Below are 15,268 nucleotides of genomic sequence, written 5' to 3'. Positions count from 1 at the left end.
GCATACAGAGCCAGAATGATGAAAATTCTGTCAGTGTCCCATTATTTCCAGACTATTACTAGTGGCTATTGAGGAATATATTTAAATGACATTTTTGTGCCAAGAGTTCACCTTTCTATATGCTGGGTATGACTGGCAGATGGTTCTGTTGTTGTCTTGGTAACATCTTGAACAATGGTAGGTTATTGTTCAGCATTATGTAACTTATTAAGCCGGTGTCAGTTAAAACGGGAATCTTGTGGCCAAACCTGTTTGTAAAAAAAGTGGAAATTACCTGAATATTTAACTTCCCTCTGAAATGCAGCAGGTTGCTTTGTCTGTGTGCATAGTCATATTGACTTAATGTTTGTATAATTCCAAGTACAGCGATCTTGCTATGTGTCTCTGCAGTGTACATACCCACAGCATTCTTCCTTTATTTGTCATTGTACTGTTTTTAGAAGTTTGCCAGTCACACAGATCCAGACCTGGTAACGCCAACCATTTCTTGAATTGGCTTGGGATTTACTGTGAAGGTGCCAGTCTCCGCTGTGTTATGCCGAATCCTCGTGCTGCCTAAATATGGATGGTAGAAGCTGTTTATTATATTTAGTGGTCAGTGTAAGTTTTTAGGATAACATTAGCATGGGATAGTGTGTGGATAGCCTCGGCCTGCAGCAAATACATTTCTGTCAGTGAGTAGTAGGGGGTAGGGTTGAAGTATTTTGGCACGGTGGGCTTATTTTGATTTGATTAACTATAATTATTTATAGCAGATGTTTTATTGTATCTGCTCTACACACAGACACGTTTGCATAATACGCATGTACATTTCAAATATTGAACTACTGACCACTGGGGCCACCTTCACACTTTTTCAACTATAGGACAATGTTTTATAATAAGACACCATCTAGTGCCATTCCGAATGTGGCCAGCTAATTATACTGCACTTTGTTATGTAAATACACCGATCACTATATAAAGAAAACAGATAGAGGTCATTAGTAAGAACTGGTATAGAATTTGTTTTCTATAAGTTCCACATAAAGACATGATCACACAGCAGTGGTTCTTACTGTCAGAGGAGGTGCTTGATGGTCCTCTTTGTGTATGTAACATTAGTGTTAAAGCAAATATTAAAGGAGAACTATGGGGTTAAGTCTTTTCCCCATAGTTCTCCTTAGGGTAACAACGGGAGGACACAAACTAGCGTCCTCCCGTCACCCTAGGCTCAGTATACCGCGAGCTGTAGCTCGCGGTATACTGAGACGCCGCAGTATACCGCAAGCAGCTACTGGCGGTATACTGAGACACCGCAGCTGAAGCGGATCCCGACAATTGTCCCGGGATCCGCCCAGCTGCGTGACTGACAGCTGGCTCTGCCTATCTAGAGGCAGAGCCAGCTGTACCCGCCCCGTCCATTCCGCCAGTCAGCGCTGGCAGATCGGAGAGGGGAATCCAGCCCCTCCCCTCTCACGGCAGAGAGCCGTGACAGGATCGAGAGGTGAGCGAACGCCGGTATGTGTTCGCTCACCTCCCAATCTACTGAGCCGACCTGTGACAGTCTCATTGTCACAGGTTGGCTAGAACTATGAGGTGAGTGAAAAGCACTCACCTCATAGTTCTCCTTTTAACTTTTCTTTTGTTCTGTTATATGTGATGTTGAATCATTACCATGTAGCTTTCCTTGACTTGTATATGTTATTCCTGCTTGCACAGGTATGTGAGAATCTTCGGCATGTGCCTCGTACAAGGCGTTGGTTCAGTTTCATCGCTTTAAATTCTTCACAAATGCTTCAAATCGAAATAATCTTTATTTCTTGTTTGTGTACCCAAGGCTGCACCCCCTCCACCATCAATAGGTTGCACATGCTTAACTGTTTGTAGCATTGAAAAAAAAAACTATTGGTAGAGGTTTACAAAATAGTAGGTTCTGAAAAATCAGAATAAGGGCACCTCTAGGCTACACATCGTTGTATAGAGGCTATATGTGTTCTTTATGCAGCTACAGTGTAGTGTGGTATAGATGCTTTTTAGACAAGTTTTACATACATAATAGCAATAAAAGATGTGCACGCTCTCGCTCTCTCTCATTTCTGCTAGTTTGGTGCTCATGGCACTGCTGGACATCTTCCGATGTCGATGGGATGTAAGCATGACGTGTCTTTCATCTGCTGCATTAAAGTCACATTTACACCCCCAATGCTGCTTTAAGGACTTACCTTAAACAATGCCTCTTGATCCGATCATCATCTTCCTTCCACTTGTATTCAGCAATCCCTCCAGCACTGGTGCCAGTCTCTGATCCAGCGCTGACTTCTGTGTCCCACGGTGTCTGTCCGCGTACACGCTGCCAGCTGCATGCATTCATCTCCACTGTGTTTCTCCTCTTCTCCCGGCTGAATATCTCTACTGCGCATGCGCCCGCCCCATGATCCTTCACGGCCACTCGGGAATCTTCAAATCCTTAGACAGGATCGAGCGGCGGAGACACAGGTAAGTTTTTACCTAGTTGGTAACTTTTTCTATTTTTTTATGTTTTTGCATATGTTACTGCTTTCTAGCAGCAGATATATGCCAAAAAAACGAGTGTTGAATTCTACTTTTAAGTTTCCTTGGCCTACCACTTCGTCTATGGTCCTCAATGTTGCTCATTTCTTTGTGCTTCTTCAAAAAAGCTTGAACAGCTTTTGAAGTCTGCTTTAAAATCTTTGCCTGGGAGAGACCTTGCTGATGCAGTATAACGACCTTGTGTCTTGCTGGTGCCTGTCTGTGTGCACGCTGCCGGGCTGCCTGCTTTGACTTAGGCCTCGTTCCCACCAGGCACAGTGCGATCTGGCCCGATTCTGGCCAGAACGCACTGAATCGTATTGCGGCCGGCTCACTATGTTATGGGGCAGGAGGCGGCGTGGCGGTCCATTGAATGCACATTATGCCTGCGGTCCAGTCCGAACAAAATAGTGCTTGTAGCATTTTTTTTTGGACCGGACCACAGGCATAATGTGCCTTGCGTTCCCGTGCCGCCGATCGTATTGCAGCCGGTGGGCGTGGCTACGGTGCCATTCACTTCAATGGACCGCCACGCCCCCTCCTGCCCAACAACATAATCAGAATCAGGCCGGAACACACTGTCTGTTGTGAACGAGGCCTTACCCTATGTCTCTTCTCCCGCCTGAAGATCTCTACTGCGCATGCGCCCGCCCCATGATCCTTTATGGCCGTTCGAGAATTTTTCAGATCTTTGGACGGGAGTGAGCGGTGGAGACACAGGTAATAATCTTTTTGGTAACTTTTTATTTTTCTAATGTTTTAAAAAAAATTAGGTTTAATTTTAGTTTAAGACAAAATGGAAATCTCAAGGGAAATTCCCCTTACCTTAGTGAATGAGATGAAGCACTCTGACTTCCATCATCCAATCTTGTGCAGGTACTATGTCTTTATTTTGCTGGGATGTGATTGGTTATTCTTTGTGAAGTGAATTTTCACCACATTTACTAAGCTAATAGAAAATCTCCTTGCAAAGTACAAATTCCCTTGAAAAGCAGACAGCCTATTTGTCTTTACTGTATCAATCCCACTCACTCTCCTATAAAAAAAAACATAGCGTAAGCTTCGGCGCTAGGCATCGGGGCATTTTGACAAGTACAAGTACTTGTCAAAATGCCCTGTATCGGGCCCGATTCCGATGCTAGCATCAGTATCGGGACATCCCTACTATCTATCTCATATCTATCTATCTCATCTCATATCTATCTATCTATCCCTCTCTTTTACTGTCTCTGTATCTCTCATAGAAAGTGCTGGAAGATGACCTTCCAATGCTTTAAATATTCTACATTTTAGATTTTTTCTTTTCTTTCACTGTCTTTAGGCTTTTGTAATATATTGTTAGTGTGTTACTTATGGGAAACTTTCTTTTTTTGCTGACCTTTGTTTGTGGTAACTGAACAGTTAATGCCTCTCCTGGGTACTGAATGATACAAATCCGTAACTGACTGTTTCCTGACCTTTAGATCTGACTGCCTCATTTATCTGCAAGTGGAATGAAGTTATGCCTCCAACAAAACTGCTTTGTAAATATGGCTGTGGCTTGCTGTAAACTTTTGTCATCTTTAAAAAAAGCCTGTTCTGTCTGAATCCAGAGCTCAGCCCACGATAGAGGAGGTCTATGTTCTGGCTCTGTACTCTTGTCCATAGGTATCGTGACACTATGAATTGAAAACTGACACAACTGCTAGGTTCAAAGTGCAGAGATAAGGAAGAGGAAGTTCTAATATGTCAAGAGAATAAATTATATAAATTCTCTTTGAATTACGTAGCTGTTGAGATCTTGTATTTCCCAATATGTTTATTTTATGATGTACTTTAGATGTAATTTGTTTATGATTGTTACCAGAAAGCCAGCTGTGTGCAGGAAGTTTGGTTTTCCATAGCGAAAACTGGGTTTGTTTAAAGGGTAAGTGCACTTTAAAACAAAGTCCCCTTTGGCTACTTTAAGCTGACATCACTGTTCCGTCCCTTCCCATGCACAGACGGCTACTTACCAAGTTCCAATGGGCCCAGCCCTGTTTACACCTTACAGTTACGTATGTCTCCTTCTCCTGGCTACGTTTGCCCAGTATATGCCTATTGACTTCTATGGGGCTCATCTACCTCCATCTCCTGGCTTGGAGAGGAGCCCCATAAAAGTCAGTTGGGATATACTGCGCAGATGAAGCCAGGAAAGAAGGTGCCCACTACAGGATGTAAACAGACAACCAAGGCCAGAGTCATACTGTATGGCTATTTTGTTACACCTTTATTTAAGGAGGGTGCTGAACTTGATGAATATAAGTAATGTTTACCCTGACCTAACCAGTATTTTTAGACCGTACATAAGAAATAACAACTACATTTAAAGCCCTCTGCATAGTTAATAAGTACTAGTTTTTTTCTTCCAAATATACCATTTGCAAACCTGCGCTTCCCCCTTCACTTTCCATTGGGTTGGGTGCACTCAATATGTCCCCTGTGTTCAATGCCAGAACTGCATGTCTCAGGATGCATTAAGCATGATATTCAAATGCGCATTCAAATATAATTTTTAGAGTTTCTGCTGGTCTCTATCAGTCACAGACACATGGGCAAGGATGTGGGTGAATATATACTGGGTTATTCACTAAAGGGTGAAGAGTTTGGAGAAGGCAGGAGAAGTGAACAATCTAGAACAACATAGCTGAATTGGAGTATTTTTCCAAATCCGCTATTTTGGCCTCGAGTGTTTACTTCTCCTCCCTTCTCCAAACGCTTCACCCTTTTGTGAAGAACCCTGTAAGAATTCTCATGCTCCGTATGTTATGCTCACCGGGGAATATATCTAAAAGTTTTATAAATTTAGCCATACCCTCAGCTAATACTACTTTATGGGGAATAAAGTTCTACATTTTCACTGCTCTAACAGTGAAGAACCCCTTTCTTATTTTAAGACAGGGGTTGAAAAATTAATATAGAATTCAGGAGCCAGTCTGTCCAATCCAGCAGCCAGCACAATGTTTTTTTAGGGGCCAGCTGCATTGACGTTAACTAGAGAAACCTCATAAATTTCGGTGACAGCTGTGATCTTTAAGGAGCATTGGCTACCCGCTCCTGGGATGTGTCCAGCCATGTTTTAAGAGAGAACGTATTTGTATGCAATGTTAAATCGTGACCATATGTCCTCTTCAGGCACAGAGTAAAAAGGTAATTACAGTTTATATAATCACCTTCATACATTGTGATCAAGTCCCCTCTTCAGAGTCTTTTTTTCTAGAATGAATAAATGTAATCTTTGTAATTGTTCTTCATAACGGAGGTCCTCCAACCCCCTTATTAATTTTGTTGCCCTTTTTTGAACTCTTAATAGTTCAAGGACATCCTTCCTGTGGGTTTGTGACCACTTCATTCAAAACTAAAAAAAGATGTGGCCTTACTACACTTCATACCTCTGAAGCACAATACTTCATACATGTTTTGTTTTCCTTACTTACAAATAGTAATTCTTGGCTGCATTAATTACATAGTCATGATCAGTTGATGATGTCTTCACGCTTCTCCCTAATGACACGTCATCCTCCATGTGGGTATACTTAATGATGGCTGTATATACTGTACAGCAAACCATATGGGGAACAGCTGCTTTTGTTTGCATTTCATTTGAACTTACAGTCTGGTCTTTGCCTGGAGATTTTCATAAAATCACATACTGTGCTGCCATTGCCAAGAACTTCATGGGAAAAATTGGTAAAGCATGACGTAATAGCAAGCATTCACTTATCCCTTATCCGAAAGCTTGCTTTTCTGATGTTTTTAAATTGCAGTTTTTTAAAAGTTTGGCGCGGTGTGCTGATAAGAGGCAGGACATCTAACAAATACTTTTTGTTGACCTCTGTGTTGTTTGTTTTTTTTCTTTTTAGAATTTGTCTTGGTTAGGTGATCTCATTGTGAAGCAAGTACAGACTGTAGACTTATGGAGAGAATTGCGTACTTGAGATTAATGTAGAACTATAACGTGGAAGGAATGTTTTGCCCTGCCCTTATTGCACTCGCTGTTTTGGCATTGCTCCCAGCTCACTTTTCCTCAGGAGAATTTAAAATGATGTGTAATGGGATCATGCAGATTAATTATAATCGTGAAACAACCAGTTTAGACAGGAAAATAGTAAGTGGCACAATTTTGATTATTAGAAAGTAGCACAAGCATTTATTTACATTTTGAAATATGTAATCATTCACAGCACGCTTTAAAGGAGAACTATAGGGTGATCCCCATAGTTAGAGCCATTGAAACTGTCACACTTGGGGTCTGTTGATCGGGAAGTGAGCGAAAACATACCGCCGATCCTCTCACTTCTGAATTATCTCCCTGCAGGGAGCAGTGACTGTCAGTCACCAATCCCCACAGGGATTCCCCCCTCCCCTCTCTGATCTTCCAGTGCTGAGTGGAGGGACGGACAGGGGAGGGGGCGGGCACAGCTGGCTCTGCCTCTGTATGCACTGAGTAAAATGTTTTCTCACATTTTCCTTGCAAAGTTTTTGGGGCATTTATTTGTAAGATGAATATCATCCCATCATTTGTTTCAGTGGGAGGAATAGTGCTCCATTGTTGGTGTCAGTGGGAGTTTTGGTGTCCCATTACTGCTGCTGTTCGGAATAATAGAGCCCCATTGTTGATGGGATGAATGGTGCCTTTACTGGTGTTTGCGGGAGGAATAGTACCCCATCATTGATGTCAGTAGGAGGAAAAGTGCCCCATCTTTAATGTCAATGGAAAGAATAGTCTCCCCCCATACAGGCACCATTGGGCACTATCGGAGAGGAGATCACATGACAATACTGAAACACTGTGCATGCAGGCCCTTCTCATTGTAGGGGTCCATTTATGGCAATCAGCGTGTCGTTACCAACCTGTGGGCCATAGTTTTAGGACCACTGAGTTAACATTTTTGAAGGTTTTCTTATGTCTTTAACAGCCCTCCATTGCTAACCCACACTTTACTTCCCCTCGCTCAGCTGTGTGTGAGAACAATGGTCTCTTTACATGCCCCCAGCACAGTCACAACTACTGTGCTCTAATCAGCAAGGCTGTTCGGGAAGAGATGTTCAGGTGCACTGCAGAGCTATTAGAGAAAATATAAAAGAAATTAACCATTCAACTTTCCTGACTTTCCTGCCTAAGCTGTAAAATCTTAAACTATGATTGGTCTTTTAAGAAGTATGTATACAAGGCAACTTGTTTTGCACATTTTAATATTCCTCAAAGGCTATGATCTGTATTCCCTTTTATTGTCATTGGAGGTTTCTAAAAGTGTCAGGTGCCCATTGGGGAGATCTTCCTTCACTTTCTTGGTGACAGTGGCCATTGATAGTGACCACTTGGACACATGGGGGTGAATCTCCCCTGCGTGGACATAAACAGCAATAAAAACCTGACCGTGTTTCTAAGCTTTTCCCACTCTATCCAAAGCTGTAACGTAAATTGGCTTTAGATAAACTTGAATGTGGAGCACATTACAACATAGAAATGTTGTGCTGGACAACAGGGTGAGATGCTGTATAATGCCTTATCCAATGCTATAGATCTGTCCAGATAATTCATTGGTTTTTATTTTCTTCATAGCACAATTTTAGAGCTTGTAGGGAACCCTAGAACAAAGAGCTAGTACTTTCTTTTAACTCTGTGTCACCATTTTGTATACATTTTTTTAAATCAGGGTTGCTTTTCCTATTGTCGTCGGTTTAACTTTACCTATAGTGCCCCCTTTACTTCTTGTGAGTTATCATCCATAGGTAAATCTCAGTGAAGATCGCAAAAGCAACATTGTGAGGCTCACATGTGTTTGGAGTAGAACTTTGACCCGAGGACTAAATTAAATTAAGAACCGGACCATTAAACCTGAATGTGGACTCTGGACATTATATGGCCCTGCACCAGTAGTTAAGATTTGTTTTAATTTAGTTGTATATGTTGTACAATGAAAGGGGGCAAAATATTGTTGACTTTAATTCCACTTTAAGCAAGAAACAAAAGCTGCCTCAGAATTGCCAAACATGCTAATCAGACTTTATATACTTAGGAATTCCAGGTATTCAAAACCCAATCGTGAGCTTCTGTGTGTGCTGAACTGTACTGAAAAACTGCATCCATTACATTGCATAAGATGAGACAGTTCATTTGTATTTACCACAGTACTACCATTACAGACAGTATTAAATGTTGTTGTGGAAGGTGCAGCAATAGAAAACTGGCCTTGAATCCTGTTTTGGGGGCATTTGTGATGGCCATCGGTGATTGTTTTGATCTGTCAGATATCTGCAAATGTTTCACACTAACTCCAGCCCAAAGGTTACCATTGTTGGTTAAGCTACCACACTTCTTCAAGAATTGTGATTCTCCTCATAGTTCAATTTATTTGTCTTTATGCTTCTATAATACTTGTAAGGTTTTCTTTAAATAGGCTCATGGTTTGCTGGGCATTTATTCCACACTGTAGATAAGATGTCGACTTTCTTATTTTCTGGTTGCTTTTAAAATATGTTTTGTAATTGTTTGGTATTTTATAAGTAGAACTGAACTCTGGAATCAGAAGACAAATGACTGGTCACCAGTATTGACAACACTGGGGCAGGCTAGCAGTCAAAGGCAGCAGTGCCTTAGATCTCACACTGCAGACATACAGCTATGAGGCTGTAAACACGATCATACCAGGAGATGCACTGTTATTTTTCAAGAGCTCCAGAAAAAGTATGTTTTACAAGATACTGCATAGGCACAATTAACATTTCTAGATGTTCCAAAAAGTCTTCACTTTTTGAGTTCATGTCCACTTTAAAACATTCTAATGGGCCTGTGTCTTTTTTAAACCTAACTACTGTACTATGATCCTGTTATATTATGTATGTGGTTGACCAGTCCTCTTCCACACAGCTTTAGATATTGCTGGCTTACGTGTGCCTCCTCTTGGGTTTAATTTCATATACTGAACTGTGGTATTATGTTATTGTTAATCATATGGAACACTTTGATATTACCTAGGAGCTGACCCTTTTTATTCACATTTGTTTTCCAGAAAGACCCTGTCTACCTGCGGCTGTGGTTGGACAGTTTTGTTTCCAGCTATGAACAGTTTCTGGATGTTGACTTTGATGAGCTTCCGACCAGGTACTTAAGAAAAGTCACAATAAAATGATTGTGTGCTATAGAAAACGGTATGCTTTGTTATGATAGCATGCTCACCTTTTATAACAGAAAGCCATTCTGTAAGTTTATATTCTGTAACTAACACAAGTCTATACTTGAATTTTAAGTGAGCCTTACTTTAAAGTTCAGGAAAAAAATAATGGAATGGAACTACATATGAAATTGCAGAAACGTGTATATGTAGCTATAATAAGTGAAATCCAGGCTTGCTCCAGGAGTTAGTCATATGACAGATGCCGAGTCTTTGGTCACATGGTCTCTGCCAAAGGACTTGGAAGATTATGACCAGCTACCAAAGACAACATATATTCTAGCCTCTCCAGATGTAGCAAAGTAGTTTCTGCGGTTTTATGCAGATGCCTCACCAAATAGTCCTCATAATAGTGCCAGCAGGTGTGCACACTTAGAACTCATACTCAGTAATGAATCCAGATCAAACAAATATACATTGCCCAGAAAAGTATTTTTGTTATATTTTCAACCCAAACACTTAGTCATCATGTTTTAGAACAGCTGGATCCAACTCTCTCAGCTCCACTTCCCTGAACTTCATGTCAGGTATAATGAGTGCTGGTCCATGAAGGGTGAACAGCAGATTAGGTGGTCACAGTTCTGTGATCACAGCAAGAGCTGATCACTGTGATCGCAGAGCTGTGACAGTTTCACAGCCGGCGGCAGCTCACTGTGTTGTGTGCGGCTGGAGCTGGCTGTGTGTTTACAAATTGATACAAAGTATCTCCCAGCAGAATACTGTATTCTACTTAGAGATACTAAGCATCAAAGCCCCTGTAAATAAAAGAAAATAACCCTTTAGTGCCCCCTAGTTTTAAAAAAAAAGTAAGATAAAAAAAAAACGTTCTTCACATTTTTAAAAATTAAAAAAAATCGCAAGAAAAGTAAAAAAAAGTTAAAAAAACAACTTGTTTAATAAATAATATTATAAGAAAACAGTGCCAAGGAGGCTCTTATTAAAGATAGGAGACAAACAAGCCACATTCTAAAATTGTTCCACACTAAAATAGTATTTCACTTCTTGTGACCTATAACTCCCAAAATAAACTGAAATCCCAGACATATGATACACCCTATAAATCAGGACAAATATATGAATTTATTATGAATTACCTTCTGTTAGCTGCACTAATTATGTACACATTATTAGTGCCAAAATTGTGAAAAACATCTTTTTTTTTTTTTTTAGAAAAATAAATAAATCTATATGCATATGTCACATCAGCTTAAACCCCATTTTGTCCTTTAAAAAAAACGGTATATAATATGTGTAGGTATAATGAATGAGGAAGATTGAAATTATGGTTAAACAAACACATAGCAAAAATGGCAAAATTGCTTCCGTCCCCAGAAGCGAAAACATTTTCTGAAGCTGTGTCACCATTGGGTTTAACTCCCAAAGGTGTTATACTTTCTAAGCCTTTCATTCAACCTCTAAATAATTGCATTTTTATTTTGAAAACCAGTATAAAGGAAACACAGTGGAGAAACTTTTCAGTTGTCACCAGAGCATAAGGTGAGGGCAAAATGATCAATGTGGATGCTTGTTCCAGTGACCGCTTTCTAAGAGGGGGATTCCTCTCCTCTATAACGAGATTTACTCTCACTTCCTGTTGTATCTCTAGTGCAGAAAGTGAAGGAAAATCTTCCCAGTAAGACACAGACATCCACAAATATACTGATGGGTTTAACCCTTCCCCACTTGATTGAAAAAATATTATGTTTTAATCCTTAGTGGTCTGCATAACTTGGGGGTGCGCTGAGGAGTGCTTTTTGCCAATATACTTTTTGCCCCAGTACAATTCCAAATAGATATAAGAAATTATGAGGTGGTTCATTGCTCATGTGTCTACCAAAAACTTAAAGGAGAACTATGGGTTTAGGGCTTTTCCCCATAGTTCTCCTTAGGGTAACAGGAGGACACAAACTAGCGTCCTCCCGTCACCCTAAGCTCAGTATACTGCGAGCTACAGCTCGCGGTATACTGAGACGCTGAAGCAGGTACCGACAATTATATCTGGATCCGCCCAGCTGCCTGAGTGACAGCTGGCTCTGCCTATCTACAGGCAGAACCAGCTGTAACCGCCCCTTCCCCCGTCCGTTCTGCCAGTCAGCGCTGGAGGATCGGAGCGGGGAGGGGGGAATCCAGCCCCTCCCCTGTCACGGCAGAGAGCCGTGACAGGATCGAGAAGTTCGCTCACCTCCCGATCTACTGAGCCGACGTGTGACAGTCTCATTGTCACAGGTGGGCTAGAACTATGAGGTGAGTGAAAAGCACTCGCCTCATAGTTCTCCTTTTTAAATATCTAAGTTGTGTAAACTGACCCTTTAACTATGTAACTATATAAGCACATTACAGAAAACATGAAATACTTATTTTAGGATTGGGATCTAAACCATTCAGCTTGGTTTGTTCTTAAAAGGGCACATTCAGTCCCTGCATGTCATATTTACTATTCATTCCTGGGAACACAGAGAGGGGAATTGATCAAAACTGCAGCAGACAAAAACTGGAGCAGATGTGCAGGGCAACCAATTAGCTTCTCTCTTTAGTTTGCTCAGTTAAGATTTGAAAATGAAAGAGGGAAGCTGATTGGTTGCCATGCACATCTGCTCCAGATGTTGTATTCCCCGGTTTTGATATGTTCCCCTCGCAGATTTGACCCTTTACTTGGCATATTAAAGTAGTATTCAGTAGGGTGCTAATGTCTGATATTGCTTTAGGATCCCTTAAAGGAAGCTGTCATGTTGACCCAGTGGCTAAAGGACTCGAAAAAAGTATGCAGGTTAGGAGGTCCGATTTCACTTCTATGATCTGCTTGTTACAGGTCAGTACCTGAACATGTTTAAAGGAGAACTATGGGGTTAGGGCTTTTCCCCATAGTTCTCCTTAGGGTAACGGGAGGACACAAACTAGCGTCCTCCCATCACCCTAAGCTCAGTATACCGCAAGCTACAATTCGCGGTATACTGAGGCGCTGCAGTATACCACGAGCTGCTGCTTGCGGTATACTGAGACGCCGCAGCTGAAGCGGGTCCCGACAATTATGTCTGGATCCGCCCAGCTGAGTGATTGACAGCTGGCTCTGCCTATCTAGAGGCAGAGCCAGCTGTACCCGCCCCGTGCCCCATCCTTTCCGCCAGTCAGCGCTGGAGGATCGGAGCGGGGAGGGGGGAATCCAGCCCCTCTGCCGTGACAGGATCGAGAAGTGAGCAAACGCCAGTATGTGTTCGCTCACTTCCCGATCTACTGAGCCGACCTGTGACAGTCTCATTGTCACAGGTCGGCTAGAACTATGAGGTGAGTGAAAAGCACTCACCTCATAGTTCTCCTTTAAGCCAGCCAAGCAACTAGCAGTTTCAGAGGGAGTTCCACAAAGACTTTCTCTCAGTACCGGTTCCCTTTAAAATGTTTCCTCCTTTGTCCCTGTTTTGGCCTTTTCCTAAGAACAGATAAAATCCCAGTGCTGATGTGTTTATGGCAGCTGAACAGCCATTAGGGAGATGTCTTCTGCTCTGTCAGTTGTTTGATCACTATTCAATATGTGACTATCTTTTTACATGCAGAAACTATGGTTATAAATGCTTTATTTCTGTTTATTTTGGATCCGTTTCAGGGTTGTTCAGTAGAAAGTTTATACATTTTGGAATCCTTTTCTGAAGGAGCCACTATGTGAAGGTCATTTTAAAGCACTACAAACATAACAGCCAGTTTATGATGTATGGATATTGCTTTTGTTTAAGCACATCATTTGTTACCCAAACCAGTGAGATTACAGACATTTGCATCCTCTAATGGGTATAGCTAGCTAAATAAAACTGGAGACACCTATTATTTTTTTTGTCTTTACCAGATGTGGACTAGTTCCATTGTTGTACCTTATACTGAGCTAACTTGGAAAATAATAGGGAAAGATAATTTAACCCATTTGCTGCCAGATCCATTTTTGTGGTTCTTTTTTTCTTTTGCACACAAGGTAAAATGCCCAGTGATATATTTCCTGAAAGCAGATGCCCTGTAGAATAAAATGGTGCCAGTTGCAATTTTCTATATATCACATGATATTAGTGCAACTATTTAACCACAATATATTACCTAATTGTTGGTGAAATATAAAAGATAAGGTTGGGCCAAGTAAATAGATGACAAACATGTCAAACTTCAAAATTGCGTGCTCCCGTGAAATGGTGAAAATTTACAGTAACCAAAATTGTCCATAGGCAATGCTTTAACAGATTATACAGGCCATCAGTTTAGCGTTTACCATGAATAATGGACCTAGTATTATTGCTCACACTCCAGCATGCGTGGCGATACCCATTTCCTGTTTTCATACATAGGTGCACCCCATCCATGTTTAGTATCAGTATGTGCATGTGTGCGGGGGCAGGGGACTTGAACAATTTTTAGGGGGTGTTTTTTTATTTTCTTTTTGAATAATCTTTTTTTTTTCTCTTGACTTGAAATGTTTTTTACATGTAATATTGTTTATGAATATTATGTGTAGTCTTCTATCTAACTAGCAGGTTGAGCTCTAGGCTCATTTTCCTTTATTTCTTGGTTTCTGCTTACCACAGTGTAAAAAGCCTATTGCTTACAGAGATCAGTAGCTCTAGCTGAAGTGTCTACACTGAAGGAGTCACATTCAATAGCTCAGTCTGAAGTATCGATCAGATAGGACAAGGTGGAGAGTAAGCTGATTTTTCTGTACTGGTTAGCTTACCCTAGGAATCCTTTGTCATGTATTGTATACCTAGGGGCCCATTTATAAATACTCTGCAGTTCACAGAACACCACTTCAAAAAGTGCACACTGTGGACATAGCTAGCTAGCAGCTGAGAAACCATAACTGTTGTGACCATCATAGCTTGCTTCAGGGTCCTGAAGTAAGCACTGCAGAAACAATAGAGGAAATGCACACATCGGAGCAGTTCTGGTTCACATCTCTAAAACCATAAGTTTAATCATGGTTAGGAAGGATAAATAGTACAGAATAGTGGTATTGCGATATAGTGTCAGGATTGGGCCTTTTTCCATTATAACTTGGTTCCCTAGTGTACAGAAGTGGTGGCCATTACATTTTGCTTTAAGGTATAAGGCCCTGTGTACATTATTGTGGTTCAGGAACTCGCAGGTTCCCATGTGCATTACTGCAATAGAAGACACCGCCTGCTACTTGTGATGGTAAAATGCGGTGGAATTAATTCTAAATAGCACCCCAATGTGTCCTGCTATCAGAGGTGCAGTGCAACACATAGCAATGCACTGATGTAAGCTGCCAAAAAGGTGATTTGTGGGCCATTGGGGTGCATTGCCAGCCACTGAATTTGAAATAGCCTGGTTGATGCATTGCATCTTATTGCGCCCCACTCAAAGTAATGTATGTGAAAAATACAAGACAGTTAAAACGAAAGAAAGAGTTTTGTGCTAGTACTGTTATTTCTACCATGCAGTTCCAAGTGGGCCTAAGAAAGCTTGTACTAAGCATAGTTTAAACAGTATATTCATAGTGTGTGTGTGTGTATATATATATGTGTGTGTATGTATATATATATATA

At 41.1% G+C, this 15,268-nt stretch overlaps 1 protein-coding gene across 1 annotated transcript in view; it reads left to right on the top strand.

Moving 5' to 3' along the window:
* Window positions 1-15,268, top strand: part of NBEAL1 (neurobeachin like 1) — a 145,250-nt gene that overhangs the window by 32,753 nt on the left and 97,229 nt on the right. Inside the window, exon 4 of the mRNA XM_018554008.1 lies at window positions 9,567-9,658. Coding sequence (XP_018409510.1) covers window positions 9,567-9,658 — 92 coding nt within the window. The remainder of the gene's footprint in view (window positions 1-9,566; window positions 9,659-15,268) is intronic.

Source organism: Nanorana parkeri, unplaced genomic scaffold (assembly GCF_000935625.1).
Source record: "Nanorana parkeri isolate BGI_ZX_2015 unplaced genomic scaffold, ASM93562v1 scaffold139, whole genome shotgun sequence".
Taxonomy (NCBI): domain Eukaryota; kingdom Metazoa; phylum Chordata; class Amphibia; order Anura; family Dicroglossidae; genus Nanorana; species Nanorana parkeri.
Note: the sequence above shows the minus strand (reverse complement) of the source record. Positions and strands in the feature narration are given on the sequence as shown.